The sequence below is a fragment of the Prionailurus viverrinus genome, chromosome E3 (assembly GCF_022837055.1).
Source record: "Prionailurus viverrinus isolate Anna chromosome E3, UM_Priviv_1.0, whole genome shotgun sequence".
Classification (NCBI taxonomy): Eukaryota; Metazoa; Chordata; class Mammalia; order Carnivora; family Felidae; genus Prionailurus; species Prionailurus viverrinus.
Window position 1 is genome coordinate 19,933,926 of NC_062576.1, and position 18,835 is coordinate 19,952,760.

Consider the following 18,835-nt stretch of genomic DNA (forward strand, 5'->3'; position numbering starts at 1 on the left):
TTCTTAATAACATCTTTTATTGATTTCGCAAGAGAAAAAAATAGAAATTTATTTTAGAGTTAATGCCTGTACAGCTTTTTTTTTCCCCCCTCCTAAATTGCATGGTGCATACAATTATTATAAACATCAGTGGAGATTCTGGGAGCGTGTGCGCTGCTCGAGCAATCTCCCCGACAGTCTGACCCGGGCCCCAGCCTCAGGTGGGGACGGGAAGCCGTGACAGCCTTTAAAGTCGTGGCACCTGTTTTGGTCCCTGAGCGCCGGCCTGATCGGCCCCCGACTCCCCCCAAGCCTCGGCTCTCCTGGGAGCCCACAGGCCTCGGGGGCACCCGCCCCATCTGGGAGGTGAGCAGGGGAGCAGCAGCAATGATGTATCTTCTCCGGGAGAAGCAATTCCTTGTCTTCGCATCGGCCCCCTGCTCCAAATGAAAAGCGCATTTGCATAGCTGCTCCGCGGAAGCTGCAAAGCTCATAAAGTATCTGCCGGGCTCTCGGTTGCATAGGAACGTACTTCGAGTACAGCGCTGCGGCGGGGCCGGGCTGGGCGCCAGGAAAACAACGGATTAATATTTGGAACGAGAAATTACCCACCACTGGGAAACCAATTAGGTCCCTGATCCGGGCTTGTTACATAGATGGAAATAGATGCGTTCTGAGCTCTACTCGGCTGGGGGTGCAAGGCACATTTCCAACTCGCGGGGAAGCTGCCGGGAGGGGGGGAAGGGGTGGGGGCACCAGACACCCCGCTGCCCGCAGGCAAGGGCGCCCGACACGGGCGAGACTGGGGGAGGCAAGTGAGAGAAGCCGGTGGTGACAGAGTTCAAGGGGAAGGGGAGGTGGGCTCTGGGGCCCGAGGGTGGGGTTGTGGCCCTGGTCCTCGGCCTGCCCTGCGTCCGGAGGCTTCTGGGACGTGAAGCTGTCCACGCGCGGGTCCCACGTGGGCCTGGCAGCATGGCGGGTGGGCACGGCCCCCTTCTTCTTCCCAGTGAGACACACACGTCCCTGGGGATCCGTCCTCCTTGCCTGGGATGGGTGAGGGGGATGCAGCGGCCCTGGCTAGACCTTCGGGGGACCAGGGAACTGCCCCACCCTCTCACCCAGCTGCACCGACCCCCGGATGAGGGAGGGACATGGGGGGCGGGGAGCTGCTGGCACCCCTCCCCTTGCTGTTGGGGTCTGAGGCCTGACCCCGGGCCCGGGACAGCCACACTCCGTGCTGGGAGCAAGTCCTCCCCGGCCACCCCACCATCTGGGCCTGAGCGGGGACAGGCGTGAGTGCGTGTGGCCCTGCTTTGCTGGGTCCTGCGGGAGGGCACCGAGCTGGGTGTCCCGGGAGGGAGCCCCCGAGCCGCAAGGCGGAGGAAGGCCGTGCCACGCGAGTCCCCTTTCGCGACGGGACTCCTTCTTCCAGCCCCCGGAGTCCAGGCTGCCGAGGCTGAGGTCTGGGGGCGGGCGACACGGGTGCTGGGCGGGGCCGGTGACAGAGCCCGGCTCCGGTCGGGAGGCCCGGCTCTCCCTCCGCCAGTCAGCACCGCCACCGTCGCACTGTCTCCTTCTCGCTTATGCAGGTTTTGGGGCGCAGTGCTGTCGGGGAGAGTACAGAGGGGTGGACGTTACCCAGCCTCAGTCACCGAGGGTGGCCCCACGCCCTGGGGGTGAAGTCCGGACCGTCCTGGTGGCCGGCCCAGGCCACCGCCTGCAGCCCCGGAGCCCAGCGCCCGCACGCCGACCCGTCCCCTCCCCTGCAGCGACTCTGCTGCCTCGCCTCCGGACCTTTGCCACGCTGTCCCCTCTGCCTGGCCAGCTCCCCGTATCTCTTAGGGTGCAGCTCAAACAGCACCTCCTCTGGGAAGCCCTCGCCCCCGGCATCCCCCACTGGTTTCCCAGCCGCCTCCATACAGCACGTCTGCCCTTCGGGGCCTTTTCCCTCTGCGCCCCAAGGGCCTGCCTCCCAGGAAGCCACACCGGGTCACAGGCGCCTGTGGGACGTGGGAAGCACGCTGCCCCTGGGGTTCTGCCCCCACAGCCCCAGCTCAGCTGCCAGGCGGGCTCCTGGGCGGAGCGGAGGGGTCCGAGGGGCGGGCAGGGGCTGCTGGCTCCCGACCGTTCAGCCTTAACTCCCGAGGGCTACGCTCTGGGCCGAGAGGCGACACTGACCTGGGTCAACCGCGCTCTGCTTCCTTTTCGAGTTGGTAATGATTTGGTTTTCGTTCATCATCTGGACGTCCTGATCCTCCACCTGATTGCTGGGGGGAGGGAGAGGAAGGAAGGTTGGACCCCTGCCGTCCGTCCCCGTTAGGGCCGGCGGGGGAGGCCGTGGGGCGGGCCTGGGGCGCACCTGATGGCGGCGCGTTTCTCCTGGCGGCACACGTCTGCGTCCTCGGTGAAGAGGATGGTGTGGTGGGGCAGCGTGGGCTCGCACGTGGGCAGGATGCCCCCCACCAGGTGGCCCACCATGGCCAGGATCCCGTTGTACACAAGCAAGTCGTCCACCAGGAGCTGGACAGACAGAGGAGGCGCTGCACCGTGTGGCCGGGGCGGGGGGGGGGGGTAGGGACCCCCCCCGGCGGCCTCGGGCAAAGCAGGTCACTGCTCCGAGCCTCGCCCGCTAGCCCGGCCCGCGTTATGGTGTCAGATCTTTGCAACCCTCGGCCAGACGGGGACGGGGAGGCTTCCAATACCTTTAGCCCACGTGGCCGAGCCGGGAGGCAACTCTGCGCCTCTGGCCCCCGAGGCCCCGGCTCTCCCGGCCCCAGAGCTGCCTCCCGGCGCGAAGAACTCCCTAAACCACTACGACTGGAAAAGACAAGATGAAAGAAAAGCCACTTTCGGTTTTTTTTTTTTTTTCAGGGTGATGATTCAAATCACTCGAGGCGGGTTTTGAATTCACGATGGGACGGCGAATTTCCCTGCATCTGAGGACCAGGCAGCGGTGTCTAAGGTAGCGACGGAGAGGAGTAAATCAAACGGCGGCGACGAATGGTAATTGCCGGCAGCCTAATTACCAACCAGCATAATTATCTCAAAAAACCCAGCTAATAAGTACTTACGCCAAACTCCTTCACCCCTCGATGGGGCGTTTTTGCATAATTCCACAGTTTGATCATTGACACGGTGGTAGGCAGATCGAAAATCACATAGACCCGGTTCACCTGTCAGAGGCAAGAACTCATTAAAACGGGCATGTTTGGAAACAGAGGCGCGGGGCGGGGCGGGGGGCGCCAGACGCGGGCAGGGGTGAGCCGGGCGGGCGCGGGAGGCAGCGCCTGGGCTGCTGGGGGCCGCGGTGCGTGGGGCTCCCGCTGCCTTCTGTCTCCTGGAAGCCCATCTTGAGTCCGGTCACGTGTGGCTGCGTTTGCAACAAACCGCTGAGCTGGCTCCGGGAGGGCCTGTTTTCTCGGGCCTGGCGTGGCCCTCGTCTAAATACCCGCGGAGAATTGGGTGCGCCCTTCCCTCTCCCCCAGGTCAGGCCAGACGCTTTGCGGGCCAAAGGGGCGGGCCCCAGGTCAAGGAGCACTGTCTCCGGGCGATCAGCACGGCCTTGACCCCGATCTGTCCTTTCCCCCAACCACAAATGAGCAGCTCGGCGCAGGCCCTGAGAGCAGTGTGGGATGATTTCCAGCATGTGTCTTTGAATCTCTGCCTGGCGCAGGGGTGGTGGAGGGGTGTCGGGATCAGTGGCAGAATCAGCTACTAAGGTCAGACCCTCAGCTTCCCCCCCCCCCGCCCGCCCCCCCCCCCCCCCGCCCGGACAAAGACTCTCCAATATCAGGGGGCCCGTTGCACGACAGAATAAAGCAATAAGCGGTCAGTGCTGGCCCCAGGCTGCAGGCTGCAGGCTCCGTTTTGCCCCAGGCCCTGGGGCTCGGCCTCCGGCCATCCTCAGGATGTCTCAGAGGATGTCGGGAGTGCAGGGGGGCGGGTCAGGGTACTGCTGGGGCAGGGGCAGCCTTCTGACTGCACCATGGAAATAATAAAGGTCCTCAAACTCAGTTGCCCAAGGGGCTCAAGCAGACACGAATATTTGAGTCCAAGGGCACCTGGGTGGTTCAGTCGGTTGAGTGTCCGGCTTCGACCCAGGGCATGATCTCAGGGTTCGTGAGTTCAAGCCCCGAGTCGGTCTCTGCCCTCAGCACCGAGCTCGCTTCAGATCCTCTGTCCCCCTCTCTCTCAGCCCCCCCCCCCCAGCTTGTACTCTCTCAACAACAACAACAACAACAACAACAACAAACAAACGTTCGAGTCCAGCTGGGAGAGTGACAGCTGGACAGACGACTTCACACCAAAAGCCAAGTGAAAGACGACGGGAAAACACGTGCTGGCCAAACACCAGATGGCCGTGGGCGGGCGGGGCCCGGGGCTCAGGGCTGAGAGACCTACGTGTTTCTCCTCTGCAGCGGTGGGGTTGGCCTCCGCTCAGGGGGGACGGATGCTCGGGGCTCACGGGGGACACTGTTGGAAGAGCTCCCCAACAGAGCTGCTGACGCTGTCTCTGTGCTCTGAGGGCCAAATGTACCTCCCAGTCCTCCTGCCCAGTCACGTGGAGGGGGAGGGGACACTTCCGCCGTCACAGGCGTGCCCCAGGGCCTGCGGCACTCGCATACTCAGGCATGAGGGGGGCTACAACGACCTGCCCGGCCGGCCTGTCTCCTCTCTCTCTAGCCGGGTGGGTGAAGGCCACCCCCAGGTCCCCCGGTGACCAGCAGGACCAGTGGGAGGGTCTGAGGTCTGCAAAACTGAGTCCGCTGAAGAGCTGACAGGTAGATCTGGGGCCAGAGGTCGGGGTCCGGTGCCCGGTGCTCTCAAGGCGGAGCAGACACAGGGAATGAGGCCAGAGGATGGGGCTGGGAGGACAGAGGGGGCTGCTGCACGGGCCCTCCAGAGTCCCATGTGGGCGGCCTCTTGTCGCAACCACCCCAAGCACACCGAGAAAGAACGTGCCCCGAAGAGTGCCCGCCAGAGTGTTAGTCAGCTAGACGTGAGCCTCCCTGACGGCCCTCGGGCATTTTGGTTCGTTGGAGATTCACTCGCCTGGAACAAAGACGCGTCACGGAGACCAAGGACACAAAGTCGCCCTGCCCACCCCAGGGGGGGGGGGGGGGAGGGGAGGAGTCCCCGCAAACCCACCAGGCCCGGCAGGATGGGAGCCAGCCACATGTGCCTGCCATCGCAGGTGTCGTTCACTTGGTCGATGAGCTTGTCGGGCGTCCGGACGTCCCCGCACACGCCCTCCAGGGAGTTCACGCTGTCGGGGAAGGCGGCGATATCTGGGGAGCCTCTAAGCTGCCATAACCCAAAGCAGTGTGCTGGAAGCTGCGTGCCACCCTGGCGGCCGCTGGCCTCGTCACGCTGATGGCGTGGCCCAGGGGACGCTGGGGCTGGCGGGCAGAATGGCCGTCCGCTGCTCTGGGCAGCCGGAAGAGCGACGGCCAAATTAGACATGCCAGGGAAAATGAGCACAGAGGCCAAGGGGGGGTGGGTGTGTGGGGAGGAGGTGACACCAGTTTCAAGGAAAGGGGAAGAGCCGCGCAGGCAGATGGCAGGGAAAGAGCAGTCTCACCGGACTGCTGGCGGCAGGAATAGAATTTGTGGCTGACGCTTTGGAGAGTGGAGGACAAACTGCTAAGGTGTTCCTTTCCAAGGGGACACGGCCTCGGCATGTGAGGACCAGCCTGAGACTGGACGCACCGGCGGTGGGGGGGAGCCGGGCCCAGCTATGGCCACTCAAATACCGGACATTAGTGCGGATCTGGACAAACCAGGTCCGGTGCTGGCTCTGCATTCTGACCTGGGGTCTTGGGAAAGTCACAGAGCACCTTGGGGCCTGTTTCCTCATCTGTAAAATGGGTATAAAAACCTCCACGTCCGGGGCGCCTGGGTGGTCAGTCGGTTAAGCGGCCGACTTGGGCTCAGGTCATGATCTCACGGTTCGTGGGTTCGAGCCCCGCGTCGGGCTCTGTGCCGACGGCTCAGAGCCTGGAGCCTGCTTTGGATTCTGTCTCCCTCTCTCTCTGACCCTGCCCCGCTCGCACTCTCTCGCTCTCTCTCTCTCTCAAAAATAAGTAAACGTTAAAAAAAAAATTAAAAACCTCCACATCCCAGAATTGATGTGAGGCTCTCAGAGGACACTGGATGTGAGCACGCCCGGTAAAATCAACACAGCCTTACATATCCAAGGACTCGCTAACAACAATCAAAACCACCAACAATCATTTGTCAGGTGGGGAGGATGGTGTCACCGCGGGAAGGGCAGGAAAGCTGGATCAGAAAAGGATCCAACTGGAACCCAGGGAATCCCACATAGGTGCAAGGCAGGCTTCGGGGTTGGAGCTGCTCTGGCCGGTCCCTGTGGTGGGCCAGGGATCCCAGGGCAAAGGCCCAGAGGGGTCAGGCAGGTGATGTCAAAGACACATGACAGCTCAGTGGTCAGAGCATGGTTTCTGGAGCCGGACTCCCAGGTCCTCACTCCTATGCTGTGTGACCTTGGGCAAGTTACTTAACCTCTCTGTGTCTCAGGTCTTCGTTGGTAAAATGGGGCTAATAGCACTCACTTCACGAGACCGTTGTGAGGCAAATCAGGGACCACGGGACAAGCCCTCACCGAGTGAGCCCTCAGTAAACATTAGCAATTCGTCTGGGGGACCTGGCAGGAAACGATAAGGACATGCTTGGGGGAAAGGGGAGACCGAGGTCCAGCCATCATTGTGGTGCCTGACTGTGGCCTCAAACATTGCTAATTTTTTCAAGAGCTGCTGAAGAGTGAGGTGTTCCTGTGAAACGCCCTGACCTTTCCAGAACACTAGCAACGAATCTAAAATATTTAAAAACTCGGTGGGCTAATAGTTTGCAGGTTCGGGTGCGGGCGTTCCCTGAACAAAGAGGACCATGGTCAGTGAATTCACTGGGCTGAACACAGGGCCACAGGCTGCTCCCTGCAGGCCTTGCCAGAGCCTTTAGAACTCCAAAGTACCTGCGGATCTCCAGGAGGGGGTGCAGTTGGTACCGTCGCCCAAATCCCCGGGGCCACAGGACTCTCTGTTTTGTGGGACTCCTGTTACCTTGGGACTCCCAAGAGTCAGCCTCTGACCGTCAGCAGAGTCCCCTGGCATTTTCAGTCCCGGGGTCTGGTTCTTGCAGGGACGTCTCCTCTCCTGCCCCCGACCCTCCCACGTTCCCTTTGGTCAGGGTGGGGTCCCCCTTCTGCCTAGAAAGGATACTGTTTTCCGACAGAGGGATTTTTTCTCCCCGCTCATCATACAGCTCCAGGCCCGTAAGACCGATGTAATAGGGGTCACCCCAGCTGGTCAGGAGCTGGAACTGAAAAATGACTGTGGCACATTATTAAGGAAAAATAGGCTTAATTTTCTGAGAACAAAGCAAGACAATGGCAAAGATCATATTGGGATAGTTTATGCAGGTGAAGGGGGGGGGAAAATCATTTTTTTCTCGCACGGAGACTGAAACCTATCCAAATATGTGTGGCATTAAATTTTCTTTAATGGAAGCCGCGTATGCATGTGTTTCAAGAATTAAAAACTTCCCTCCACGTCCCAGGAGACAGGAGGACGGGAGGGAGGGAGCTGGCAGGACGGAGGACCATTTGCACCAGAAACTCATCGTGTGGTCGTGCCGAACAAAGTGACCGGGAGTCAAACTGTCTCGTGCCTCAACTTCCCTGGTTGTAAAATAACAAAGAACGAAGCACCTGTTCTCTCCTCCATCCACTTCAAGTGTGCAGGGGGTGGGGGTGGGGGTGGGGGGGACACATGAGCACCAGGAGGGATGGGCCGTGGCAGGGTGACCGACCCGCCGTTGCTGACTGAGTCGCACAATGGGGACACCAAGCCTGTCCTCAGCCCTGTCCCCAGCCTGCTCCCAGCATTCCAGGGGCGGACGGGGCAGGAAATCAGAGTGGCGGCTTCCGGGCAATATCATAGCCACAGGCAGACCTTCCGGAAGAACGGACTGGCTCTCTGCCAGGCTGCTCACGTTCACTAACCTGTCTTACTCCTTCCCAGCTCTGTGGCCTTGGGCAAGCTACTTAGCCTCTCTGGGCCTCAGTGTTCTCATCTGTGAAATGGGGGGTGTTAGCAGTTCCACCGCCCGGGGCTGGGGTGAGGCCTGAGTTAACACAGGCAGCCCAGTGTGAACAGGGCCAGGCCGAGGAAAGGGTCCGGCGACTTTGAGCTATCCTTCCTACTATCTTTACCTCCTCCCTGCCTGGGTCCGAGGACAGCCTCCAGTTCAGGCCCTGCGGAAAGTTCCAGCTTCTCTGGCCCCTCCCCGCTGGAGTCCTGGGTGCTGCTTCCTGAAACATCAGCCGGCCAGGGCGCGGCATCTGGAACTCGGGTGGCTGCCCCCGCCCCAGCAGCACCCAGTGAGCCCGCGGACCCGCCAACCCTCCCACGGTCCCCCGGGTTTCCCTGCATGGGGCTCCAGCTCCTGGGCTGCGGCCTGCCGGGAACCCCAACGTTGCCAGAGGGGCCGTGCCCTCTCCTGGGGTTCCGGACAGGGCCCCTGAGGGCTTGGGACACGCAGACAGGTGGCGGGAGGATACAGCCGCAGGGCATCAGGGGTGCCTCGTAGTCCATGCTTGCCCGCTCCTGGCTTTGCGTGTTGAGCCTGAAAAAAACCCACAAAACAGCACCAGGAAGCAGGAGATTGCAACTACCCTGATCGCTGGCCGCTTACTCCCCAGGTGACAGACTTTGAAGACGCTGTGGCCGGAGAGGGTTCCCCGATGTAGTGTGTGCCCACGTGGAGTCCTGTCCTACTCCGGGAGACTCAGTCACCTCCCAGGCGACTGCATGGACACTTCCTTCCCCAGGACAGCCCCAGGAGGTGGGTACTCTTAGAGCCCTGGGGTGCGGGTGAGGAAACTGGCACACGGAGAAGTGAAGTCACTCGCTCAGGGCCACACAGCTGGCAGGCGGCCGAAGTGGGATGTGACCTGAGGTTGGCCGGTTCCGGAGTCCACACTTAGCCACCCAGCTCAGGGATGTACTCAGTAGGTGTCGGCCCGCCCTGATCCTCCTTCAAGCCCCGCCTCACTGCCTGTTCACGAACAAGGCGAGTCCACACTGTGCTGACAGCTGGGCCAGACCCAGGGTGGGGTGGAGTGCCCGGCTGGGACCGGCTACCCGAGGGGTTGGTCAGGGACCCGACGCCTGAGCCAAGAAGGAGGCAGCCGCACAGAGTCAGAACTGAACCCTGCAAGCAGAGGGGCAGCCAGAGCAAAGGTCCTGCGGCGGGAGAGCAACAAGGCGGCCGGGTTGTGGGGCGGGATGGGAGGCAGGCAGGGAGAGGAGGCCTGCGGAAGGTGGGGCGTACCCTGAAGGCTTTGGCTTTGTGATCCTGAGCAAGTGGCTTCGATAGCAGGGGCCTCAGTTCCCACATCTGTAAACTGGGCATGATAATCCCCACCTCAAAGGGTGGGTGGAAGGATGAATACAAAGCATCAGAACAGAGCCGGCACTTGGAAGGGGCTGGGGCGTTTCTCCCGGTCCACAGCCAGTACCCTCCAGCCTTGCTGGTTTTCTTCAATTTCAAGGGCAAGGTTATAATTAAGTGGCTGTTCCCAATGACCGGCCCAACAAGTGATCCCAGCCACAGCGGAGGGAAACTCGTTTTGTTTTGTGAGCTTGGCCTCTGGCATTTGGACATCGGGGGTTTGAATGAGTTAACTGAACGTGGCATTTACAAATTGTTACGGGCTTAACTGAGAAACAAGCGAGAGAGAGAAGGCCCTTCCCCAAATTGGCCGGCGGGCATTTCTGGAACGGAGGCAGGCTGGAACCTCTTTTCCCAGCAGGAAGTGCAACGAAGCATTTCAAATCTCCAGCACTCCAGACTGTGAGAAACCCAAACATCCCCAGACAAGGTGGGTACATCCCACAGGCTTCCGGAGAGGCTCGGCTGAGCTTTAGAAAACCGCCCAGTTGAAAAGCAACGCGTTTGATCATCGTTTCAAAACCTTTAGGTATAAACTTCAGAGCGATGCGGGGAGCCGGCAGCCCTGAGGACAGGGAGGGGACACTCCCGGGCCTTCCCCCACTCACCTCTGGGCCGGCTGGGGCAGCTGTCGAGCCTGGAGGTGGTCCACAAAGAGAATTTCTTGAGCGAAATCAAAGTGGCAGTTGCCCGGCCCCTTCCGGATGAGGAAGCCCTCTGGAGGGGAGATGCCCAGGCCGTCCAGGGAGATGTGGACGATTTTGGCCTAGCAAACAAAAGAAAGCCGCGTGCTCGTGTGCCGTGTGTGTGACGGACGGCCTTCACGGAGCCCCCACGCCGGACAAACAGCCCGGCCTGGCCCCTCTCTGAGGCCAGAAGCACCGGGCCAGGCCACTTTCTGGTGCCACCCGCACTCCGTGCCAGGTGCTGTGCTGGGCACTGGGCAGACGGCAGGGGACGAGGGTGGCCCACGAGTTGGGGTGGCGCCTGACCCGGCCCGGGTCCCCACCCACCTCACCCGCTGCAGAGCAGCACGGTGGTCAAGGGCACTCGGGTGCCCCGACATCGGCCGTTAGCACCTCTGCGAGTGACTTAACCTCCCTATGCCTCAACTGCCTCCTCTGTTAAGTGGGCTCGATAATGAGTGAACTTGCGTAAAATACCCACAATGCAGTGCCGGGAAAAAGCGATGTACTCGGTAGGTGTTGGCCTACCCTGATCCTTCTTCAAGCCCCGCCTCACAGACCACCACTTCTCCTACGCTGTCCCCAGGACACAGCGAGCCCCTTCCTGATCTTCCTTCTCATGGCCCTTAGCTCGTTCTTTTTTTTTTTTTTTAATGTGATGTTTATTTATTATTGTGAGAGAGAGAGAGTGTGAGCAGGGAAGGGGCAGGGGTGGGGGTAGGGACAGAGGATCTGAAGCAGGCTCTGTGCTGACAGCAGCAAGCCTGATGTGGGGCTTGAGCTCACGAACCAAGAGATCATGGCCTGAGCTGAAGTCGGACGCTTAACCGACTGAGCCCCCCAGGCGCCCCCTTAGCTCATCCTTTTAGGACGTGTACTCCCTTTTAGGACGCGTACTCAGCGTCCTGAGCGGCTTCTGGGTCTCCCTCCGCGGCAGAGACCCTGGCGAGGCCCCTATACCTGCTTCAGGGCCTGGTGCATAAGTGGGCGCTTACCAGCTTGCTGAATGGGGTGCATTTGGGCCAACGTGTCCCCCGTTCTAGGACGGATTTCACCAGCCAGGTGGCCAGGATCTACCAGTGAATCTCCAAGCCTGAAGGGCAGGGTCTGGTGGCTCGGGTCTGCTCCCCTTGGGCAGGGGGGTGCTGGGTGAGCAGAGAGGGGTAGTCGACCACACATTTTGGAATCAGGCCCGCTTGCGTCGTCCTGGTGAGGAACGTGGGCCCAACTGCAGACCAAACGGGGAGGTTCTCACCTCCAGGGGACGCAGAGGGGCTGTGCGGAAAGAAAGGGGCCCTGCCCTGGGTCTCAGGGATAACTCATGTGCCCCGGGGGCCCTTCATCCCTTCGGCATTTAGGGAGCCCCCTCGTGGCAGCCGGTCACAGGGCACGTAAGCAGGAAGAGTGTAGGGTAAATGGCTTCAGGTATGGCTGGATATGGGGACCCTAGACTGTGACTGCAACTCCCCACTTCGCCTTGCTCCCGGCTGATTCAGACCCTGGACCCGGACGTACTGTAACCCGCGGGTCACACGACTGGTCCAGGGACGTGGACCTAGACCGGAATGACCGGCATGACTCCCGGGGTTCTGCCGGCTCGCCTCCAAAGAGGGGTTCCTTCTTCAGCTGGGCCAGGAGCTGGCAGGAGGCTGGCGACAGAGCAGAGCAGAGGCCCAGGAAGGCCCTGTCCCTCCTCCAGGGCCACCACCTCCACTAGGAGGTGTCCCTGACTTCCCCAGGCCTCTGTTTATTCCCTTGGATGGGACTTCTATCACCTCCGTCTTACAGCCAAGGAAATTCAAGGAGTTCAGAGAGGCTAAGCAATTCGCCTGAGGACACACTGCAGGGACCTTAAGCCCCATCCCCAGCGTGCAAGGCCTGGTTCTAACCACGTGCCAGGGGCCCGTAACCGGAGAGCCCAGAGGACCTTGGGGGACACCGGCGGCCGAAGCATTTTCCTGGGGAGGGCATGGTTGCCATCACACTGCCCTCTGGGATCCACCCTTTCAGGTTGTGCCCCTCTCTCCAGTCCATGGTGGCCACTTGTCACCGGCAATGCGGCTGGTGGCCACGGCCAGGCCTGGGAAGCAGGGGCTCTGGGCCCAGCATTTCCAGGTGGCAAATCCGGGTCATGGAGGCTCGACAGGACAGACTGATTCACTCGAGGGAACGTAAAGGCCCAGAGGCACGAGTTGAGCCAGAAGAATGTTTTTTTAACGCCTATATATCTGACTTTTTACACCCGCTGAAGCTGAGAGCGTGCTCAGGGAGCCGCCAGCGTGGCCTGGGAGGATTTGTGAACCGCGCGCTGCTCCAGAAAGCGAGCGCCTGAGGGCTGCTGACTCCACCGTGGCGACCCCCCACGGTTCTGCCCCAGGGGCCCGCGGAAGTAACTCCGTGGCAGGTGCATGGTGGGGTGCCACACGTGGGGCTCACGGGACCCGAGGCCGAGGCCTGGCGTGGTCAACCTTCGTGTGGCAGAGGATGATGGGTACTCTCCCAAGGCAGGTAGCATCCGCCTCCTCACTTTATAGATGGGGAAACAGAGGCCCAGGGAAAGCAGGCCACTTGCAAAGATCACACAGCTGGTTAGGGTCAGAGCTGGGTTTCAGAACGGGGGCTTGTGACTTTCGGGCCCTGACTGCGTTGCTGTATTTTCGGTGGCCTTCTCACCATCAGCTCTGTGTTGCAGTGGGAGGGGACAAACGTGTCACAGTCCATAGTCACAGGAGGACAGAAAAGCCCACACTGCAGCAGAGGCCCCTGTTTTTTCACACCCAGCAGGAGAACCCGGTGTGGAACCGGATTGTGAGCCCCAGGCCCAGCAGACGTGGACTGGGGGCTCCAGCTGTGTGACCCTGGATGAGTGAATGCACCGTCCTGAACCTCAGTCTAATACCCTGGAAGATGGGGGGTACTGACACCGGCCTCCCAGAGGCTGGGGCGAGGGCCCCATGAAATGAACGGGTACAAAACCCTCAGCTCAGGGCCCGGCCCCCAACCCTCAATGAACCGGCAGGCCTCAGTCTACCATTACGGTTGGGGCCTGGGCCTGCTGGGAACCCCCGAGCCCCCAGAAGAAACAAAGTGTCCCGAGTCTGCCCTGGCCTCTTTAGCCCATATTTGCGCTTTGCAGAAGAAGCCAATGGCAGTGTGTTCTCTCCCTGGCTGTAACCACCGCACCCCCCCCCCCCGCCCCCAGCTCCATTTGGAAAGTTCTGGAAGATTTATGCTCCTCTCTGGCAGCCACACCAGCCATTCATCAAGGCGCCGTTTCCCTGACAGTGGACTGAGTGCGGCTGCTATTCCCCAGCTTACCCCGCGATAGGTGTCCTCGGGAGATTTATTGTAGTTCCAGAAGCGCAGGCCTGCGATGCTTTCGGCTCTGTCGAAGCGGATCGTGACCACGTGGTCCAGGCCCGGTGAGAAAGGGATCAGCCACATATGCTCATCCTCCATCGTGATGTTGGCTCCATCGATTAACCTGCGAATAGTGGGGAGAGCGGTGAGGTGGGGCTTGGCTGTGTCTTCTGGGAGAAATCAGAGGGGGGGGGTCTTCATGTCCCCCCCCCCCCCAACCTCCTGTACCCACTGCACCAGTCTGGCTGTGCACAGTGATAACAGTCGGTGCTGTTAAAGGTGGGGCGAACCAGTCATCAAGGTTTTTGTCTTTTTAATCTTTTTTAACATTTATTTATTTTTGAGAGTCAGGTGGGGGAGGAGGGGGAGAGAGAGAGAGAGAGCAGGAGACACAGTATCCAAAGCAGGCCCCGGGCTCTGAGCTGTCCGCACAGAGCCCGACGCGGGGCTTGAACCCACAAACCACGAGATCAGGACCTGAGTCAAAGTCGGACGCTTCACTGACTGAGCCGCTCAGGAGCCCTGCCACCAAGGTTTAAAATAAAAGCGGAGAATGTATCATCTCTCTGGACCCTTTAACTCAGGGATTCCATTTCTGGAACTGTTCTCCTCTCAACCTGCCTGAAGGGCTATCTGCACGAAGATATTCATCGTAGTGTTGTTTATTTACAAACCACAAAAAAACCCACACCACCACAAAAAAAAAACAACAAAAAAAAAAACGACCACAAAAACCCTAAGAGGTCTCAAAACACAAAGGGTCAAGTAAATCTGTACACTTGTTAAAACGATAATTGTGAGGATGATGCAGTGACGCGGAAGAGGCGGCCGTGGGCACTGATATTAATGCTGGACAATGGGGACGGGGACCAGGAGAGATTATGCAGCAGTGAAGCACACATTTGTGTCAGGGGGATGGGAGGTGGATGCCTTTGCCTGTTTTCCAAACTTTTTGCGAAATGCTGTGGTGGCTCTATGGCACATTTTGAAATAATTTGATTCGTTCTTTCTTGGGCTGGGGAGAGACATACTAAGGCACCAGGGTGAACTTGGCAGCTCTCGGTGAGGGAAAAGCACAAGAAGGGGCCGACCTGTGGCCTTAGGAGGGAGCCCCTGGAGCCTTTATGGGCTTCTTGGCCACTATTCTGAATCAACTGGTTACCTTGCCCGGATTGTACTCCCATCCCGGCCGGTTTCTCGTTTTCCTGCTCAGAACATCCTGCCTCATCGTCCTCAACTTTGCCTGTGTTTGTCCCAGAGACCATCCTGCCACTGACTGCCCTGGACAGCCCAGCACACCGCAGCCCAGACCCCAGGCCGTCATCCTGTGGCTCCGGCCTGTGCCTGGCATTGCCGCTGAGTGGCCCGGCCCCAGGAACGGGGGCCCAACTCTCAGCTTCTCGGGGAACCCTCTCTCCTCTCCCTCTTATATTCCTGGTGACTTCGAGGCTGCTGCCCTGGGAGACACTCCTAGATTTTAAAATAAAACTTTATGTTTTCCTTTTACATTTTAAAGTTCTGGATTTGGAATAAATCTTACAATCTAAGTGTTCATCCAAGGAGGTAATGTTTCTTTTTTTGTCTAAAAGGTGGTTATTAAATTGATGGATGGCATGTCTTACAACCGCTGGCATCTTAAAACTGAGGAAATTCAGCAATTTCAAACGGAGGTGTTTGCGGAATTAGGCTGACCAGAGAACCTTCTGTTTCCTTCTAAAAGCAATTGCTTCTCGGTCCTAGAGGTGGGGCTGCCTCCATAGCAAAACTGCTGCTTAATTCTGAAAGTAGAGAGAGTTGTTGAAGGGTTTACAGTTGACAGTGAAGGCAAGCCCCTACAGACCCCTTCAAGAATATCTAAATGATACTTCCCAGCTCTGTTCACAGAAAAACCTAGAAACTGGTTCCTACAGAAACTGGTTCCACAGAAACCCAGTAGCAATGAGCATCTCTCGTGGCTAGATTATGGTCTCTAAATACCATTTCCCAATAGCAGGAACCAGAACTTCTTGGGGAAAATGGTCAATTCCACGTCTGGGATCAGAAATATACAAAGGGAGCCTGGAATATCTTGTCACATCAGAAAGCAGGAAAGCTGTCACAGACTCCTATTTTTAAAAAAGGGTGCAGGGGGCACCTGGGTGGCTCAGGCGGTTGAGCATCCGACTTCAGCTCAGGTCATGATCTCGTGGCTTGTGAGTTCGAGCCCTGCATCGGGCTCTGTGCTGACAGCTGGGAGCCTGGAGCCTGCTTCGGATTCTGTGTACCCCCCTCTCTCTGCCCCTTCCCTGCTTGTGCTCTGTCTCTCAAGAAGAAATAAATGTTAACAAAACTTAAAAAAAAAAAAAAAGGATCCAGGAGCTCTCAGTATCTAAGAGCATCAATAAGATAAAAACTGTAATAAATTGAAAACCTTCAAACACGGTCTGTGTAAGTTCATGATTTATGATCGTCAGACACAAAGTTGTTTTTTTTTTTTTTAAGTAGACTTCATACCCAGCATGGAGCTCAATGTGGGGCTTGAACTCACGACCCTGAGATCAAGACCTGAGCTGAGATCAAGAGTCGGATGCTTAACCAACTGAGCCACCTAGGTGCCCCCAAACACAAATGTTTTAGTATGCGAGAGAAACACCTTTTTATTCTGAAAGCTGAAAAATAAAGGGAAAGAACCAAGCATTCAGACTGCCTTTCCTAGTTGACTTGTACCTCAGAGTAACCAAATCATTGAAGAAAAATTTCTCTTTATTGATGAGAAAAAGAATGATAGGATCGGTGGACCACCATCGTGCACCCAAACCCCTAATATAGTAATGGGTGTGCCCACTGAGCATTGGCCGCCAATGTCACAAGAACCCTGACAAGCAGACATTCTATATGTCCTGAAGGGAATGCACAGTGACATCGACACCCCCATGGTCACGTCTTGCCCCGGTGGTCAAACTTCAATCGGATGAGGCGTCTAGATCTAATGAACAATTTACAGGAAATACAGGGGCCCGAGGAACAGGTTAAACAGCACCACAGAGATACAACCAGTAAAATCCTGACACTACGGGGGGGGGGGGGGGGGGGGGAAACCCTTTCTTTAACAGATAATTTCGAAGAAAAAGTGAAAAAAGATGGGAGGGAACCTAGAGATTATAAGAGGCTTAAGAGACTCAACAGGGGCACCTGGGTGGCTCAGTTGGTTGTGTCCAACTTTGGCTCAGGTCATGGTCTCGTGGTTCATGAGTTTGAGCCCAAGTCAGGCTCTGTGCTGACAGCTCAGACCCGGAACCTGCTTCAGATTCTGTGTCTCCCCCTCTCTCTGCCCCTCTCCAACTCGTGCTCTGTCTCTCTCTCTCAAAAAATCAATCAATCAATCAACATTTAAAAAGAAGAAAAGTGACATAACAAAGAATCACAATGTATGGACTTTATCTGGATCCCAAACCAACCAATCACAATGGGTGGAACTTATGGGGAATCTCAGAACAATCCATCAGAATGTGTGGACCCTTACCTGGACCTCAATTCGAGAAACAAACTGTTAAGAAAGGAAGGTGAAGAGACTGTCAAGGGAAATAGGAACTTGCTAGATACCCTACTCATTTAGGGAATCGGTGTTAATTTGAATTTTGGGGGGTGTAATGGTGGTAGTGAGATGATGTTCTTCCTAAAGTCCTTATTGGTTAGAGCTACACGCCAAAGTATTTAGAGATGAAGTGCTCTCGGGCCTGGGGTTTGGGGTAACGCCAACTGAGGCGGGGGTGGTAGGCGGGTGGGTGCGGATGGACAAGCAGGGCCGGCCGTGGGCTGATCACTCTTGCAGCAGGAGCTGGGCTCGCGGGCTCCGAGCCTGAGCATGCGGGAGTCTGATCTGCCAAGATGCGGAGTGCCGCGTGGTTCGTGAGCAGGTGCTGACAGCAGGTGTGAGGGCCGCGGTTAAGGGGTCCCTTAAGACAAAGCAGGGGGGAGTCCTCTGGGCCAGACAGGGGGTACGGGTGGGGTGTGGCAATCCCCTTCCCGCCCTCCGGCCATGGGATTTATTGTCCTCATGCTACTGATAAGGACACGGAGGCAGTGGAAGACAGTGGAACTTAGTGGTTAATTAAGTGCGTGGATGTCGGTTTCCCCGGGGACCTCCATTCAGAGGACTGTGCCACTCAAAACTAGTCTGGGTGGGGACGCCTGGGTGGCTCAGTCAGTTAAGCGCCCGACTCCCCGTCTCTTGATTTCGGCTCAGGTTCATAAGATCAAGCCCTGCATCGGGCTCTGCGCCGATGATACGGAACCTGCTCGGGATTCTCTCTTTCTCGCTCCCCCCCTCTCTCAAAATAAATAAGGAAACCTCAAAAAATACAGTAAAATAAACTGGGAAGACCCACACCTCACGGGGTGGCAGGAAGGTGGAAGAGGGAACGCTATTTGATGTCTGAATCTGGAGTCTGAGAGACAGAACAGATCCCCACCAGCTCCACGTCTGAGCGTGAGCGACCCCGCCTCTCGGGGGCCGAAAGTGGTCCGCTGCTCGTGGTCGGAGGGGATTGCTCTGGAAGTCGCCGCAGGCGGCTTCTTACGGACACTTACTTGTCCAGGGTCCGGGAGTCATCGGCATACTCAGGAAGGTCGTTCAGGTCCCTGGGGGAGGCGGAGATCTGGTGCAGGCTGATGGGCAGCGCCTGGCCGTCCTTGCCCACCACTTCCAGGCCTGTGAGCCCGAGGTAGTGCGGGTCCCCCCAGGAGGCAGTGAAATTCAGCTGAAGGCCTGTAACAGGAGGAAAGGCGGCCCATGAACGCCAAACATTCCGGAGGAGGCTCCCAGACGGAGATGGGAAAAGGGACGACCTTCAGCCTCTGTTCTACCGCCTTGAAAACCCAGACTCAGATGAAAGGACCTTCAGGGTGGGCTCTCCACCTTTCCTCTTAGTGGCCCTCAGGCCTGGGATACCGCTGATGTTCTGGAAGCGTCTGCAGGATGACTGGACCAGTGTCGTGTAAACCCGCACATAGCCCTGGATCCTTTCTCCACTCGTCCATCACGTTGCCTAACACCGTAGCGGGGCTTCCAGCCAGAGTGATGCTTGGCCAACAGGCCTCGTCCATCTGGCTTCTACCTACTTGTCTAACCTCCTCTTACAACAGGGAGCTGGGCTCCACCCACACTGTCCGTCACTCACATTTCCATTCCTGTCTCCTGTCACGGGGCCTTTGCACATGCTGCTATTGCTGTCTGGAACTCACATAGCCTAGTCAACGGGTGCGCATCCTTCAGATCCCAACTCACTTCAGAAGCCCGCCTGACCCCGTCAAACCTCCATCCGCAGCCTGCCGTGTCACTGTGGATTTCCATTTCCCTG

The 18,835-nt window shown here is 58.0% G+C and overlaps 1 protein-coding gene across 7 annotated transcripts in view; it reads right to left on the bottom strand.

The window, feature by feature from the left end:
- KATNIP (katanin interacting protein) overlaps positions 1–18,835 on the bottom strand; it is a 195,695-nt gene continuing 176,860 nt past the window's right edge. For 5 of the 7 annotated variants that reach the window (XM_047839284.1, XM_047839283.1, XM_047839280.1 and 2 more), the window contains 10 exons: positions 18,066–18,243; positions 13,455–13,620; positions 10,059–10,216; positions 8,558–8,622; positions 7,218–7,328; positions 5,128–5,267; positions 3,051–3,152; positions 2,339–2,499; positions 2,158–2,246; positions 1–1,584 (listed from right to left, as the gene is read on the bottom strand). In XM_047839284.1, the coding sequence (XP_047695240.1) occupies positions 1,526–1,584; positions 2,158–2,246; positions 2,339–2,499; positions 3,051–3,152; positions 5,128–5,267; positions 7,218–7,328; positions 8,558–8,622; positions 10,059–10,216; positions 13,455–13,620; positions 18,066–18,243 (1,229 nt within the window). In that variant the 3' untranslated portion in view covers positions 1–1,525. Of the gene's footprint in view, positions 1,585–2,157; positions 2,247–2,338; positions 2,500–3,031; positions 3,153–5,127; positions 5,268–7,217; positions 7,329–8,557; positions 8,623–10,058; positions 10,217–13,454; positions 13,621–18,065; positions 18,244–18,835 lie in introns of those variants that run through there. The other 2 variants (XR_007147896.1, XM_047839286.1) reach the window with 2 other exon arrangements.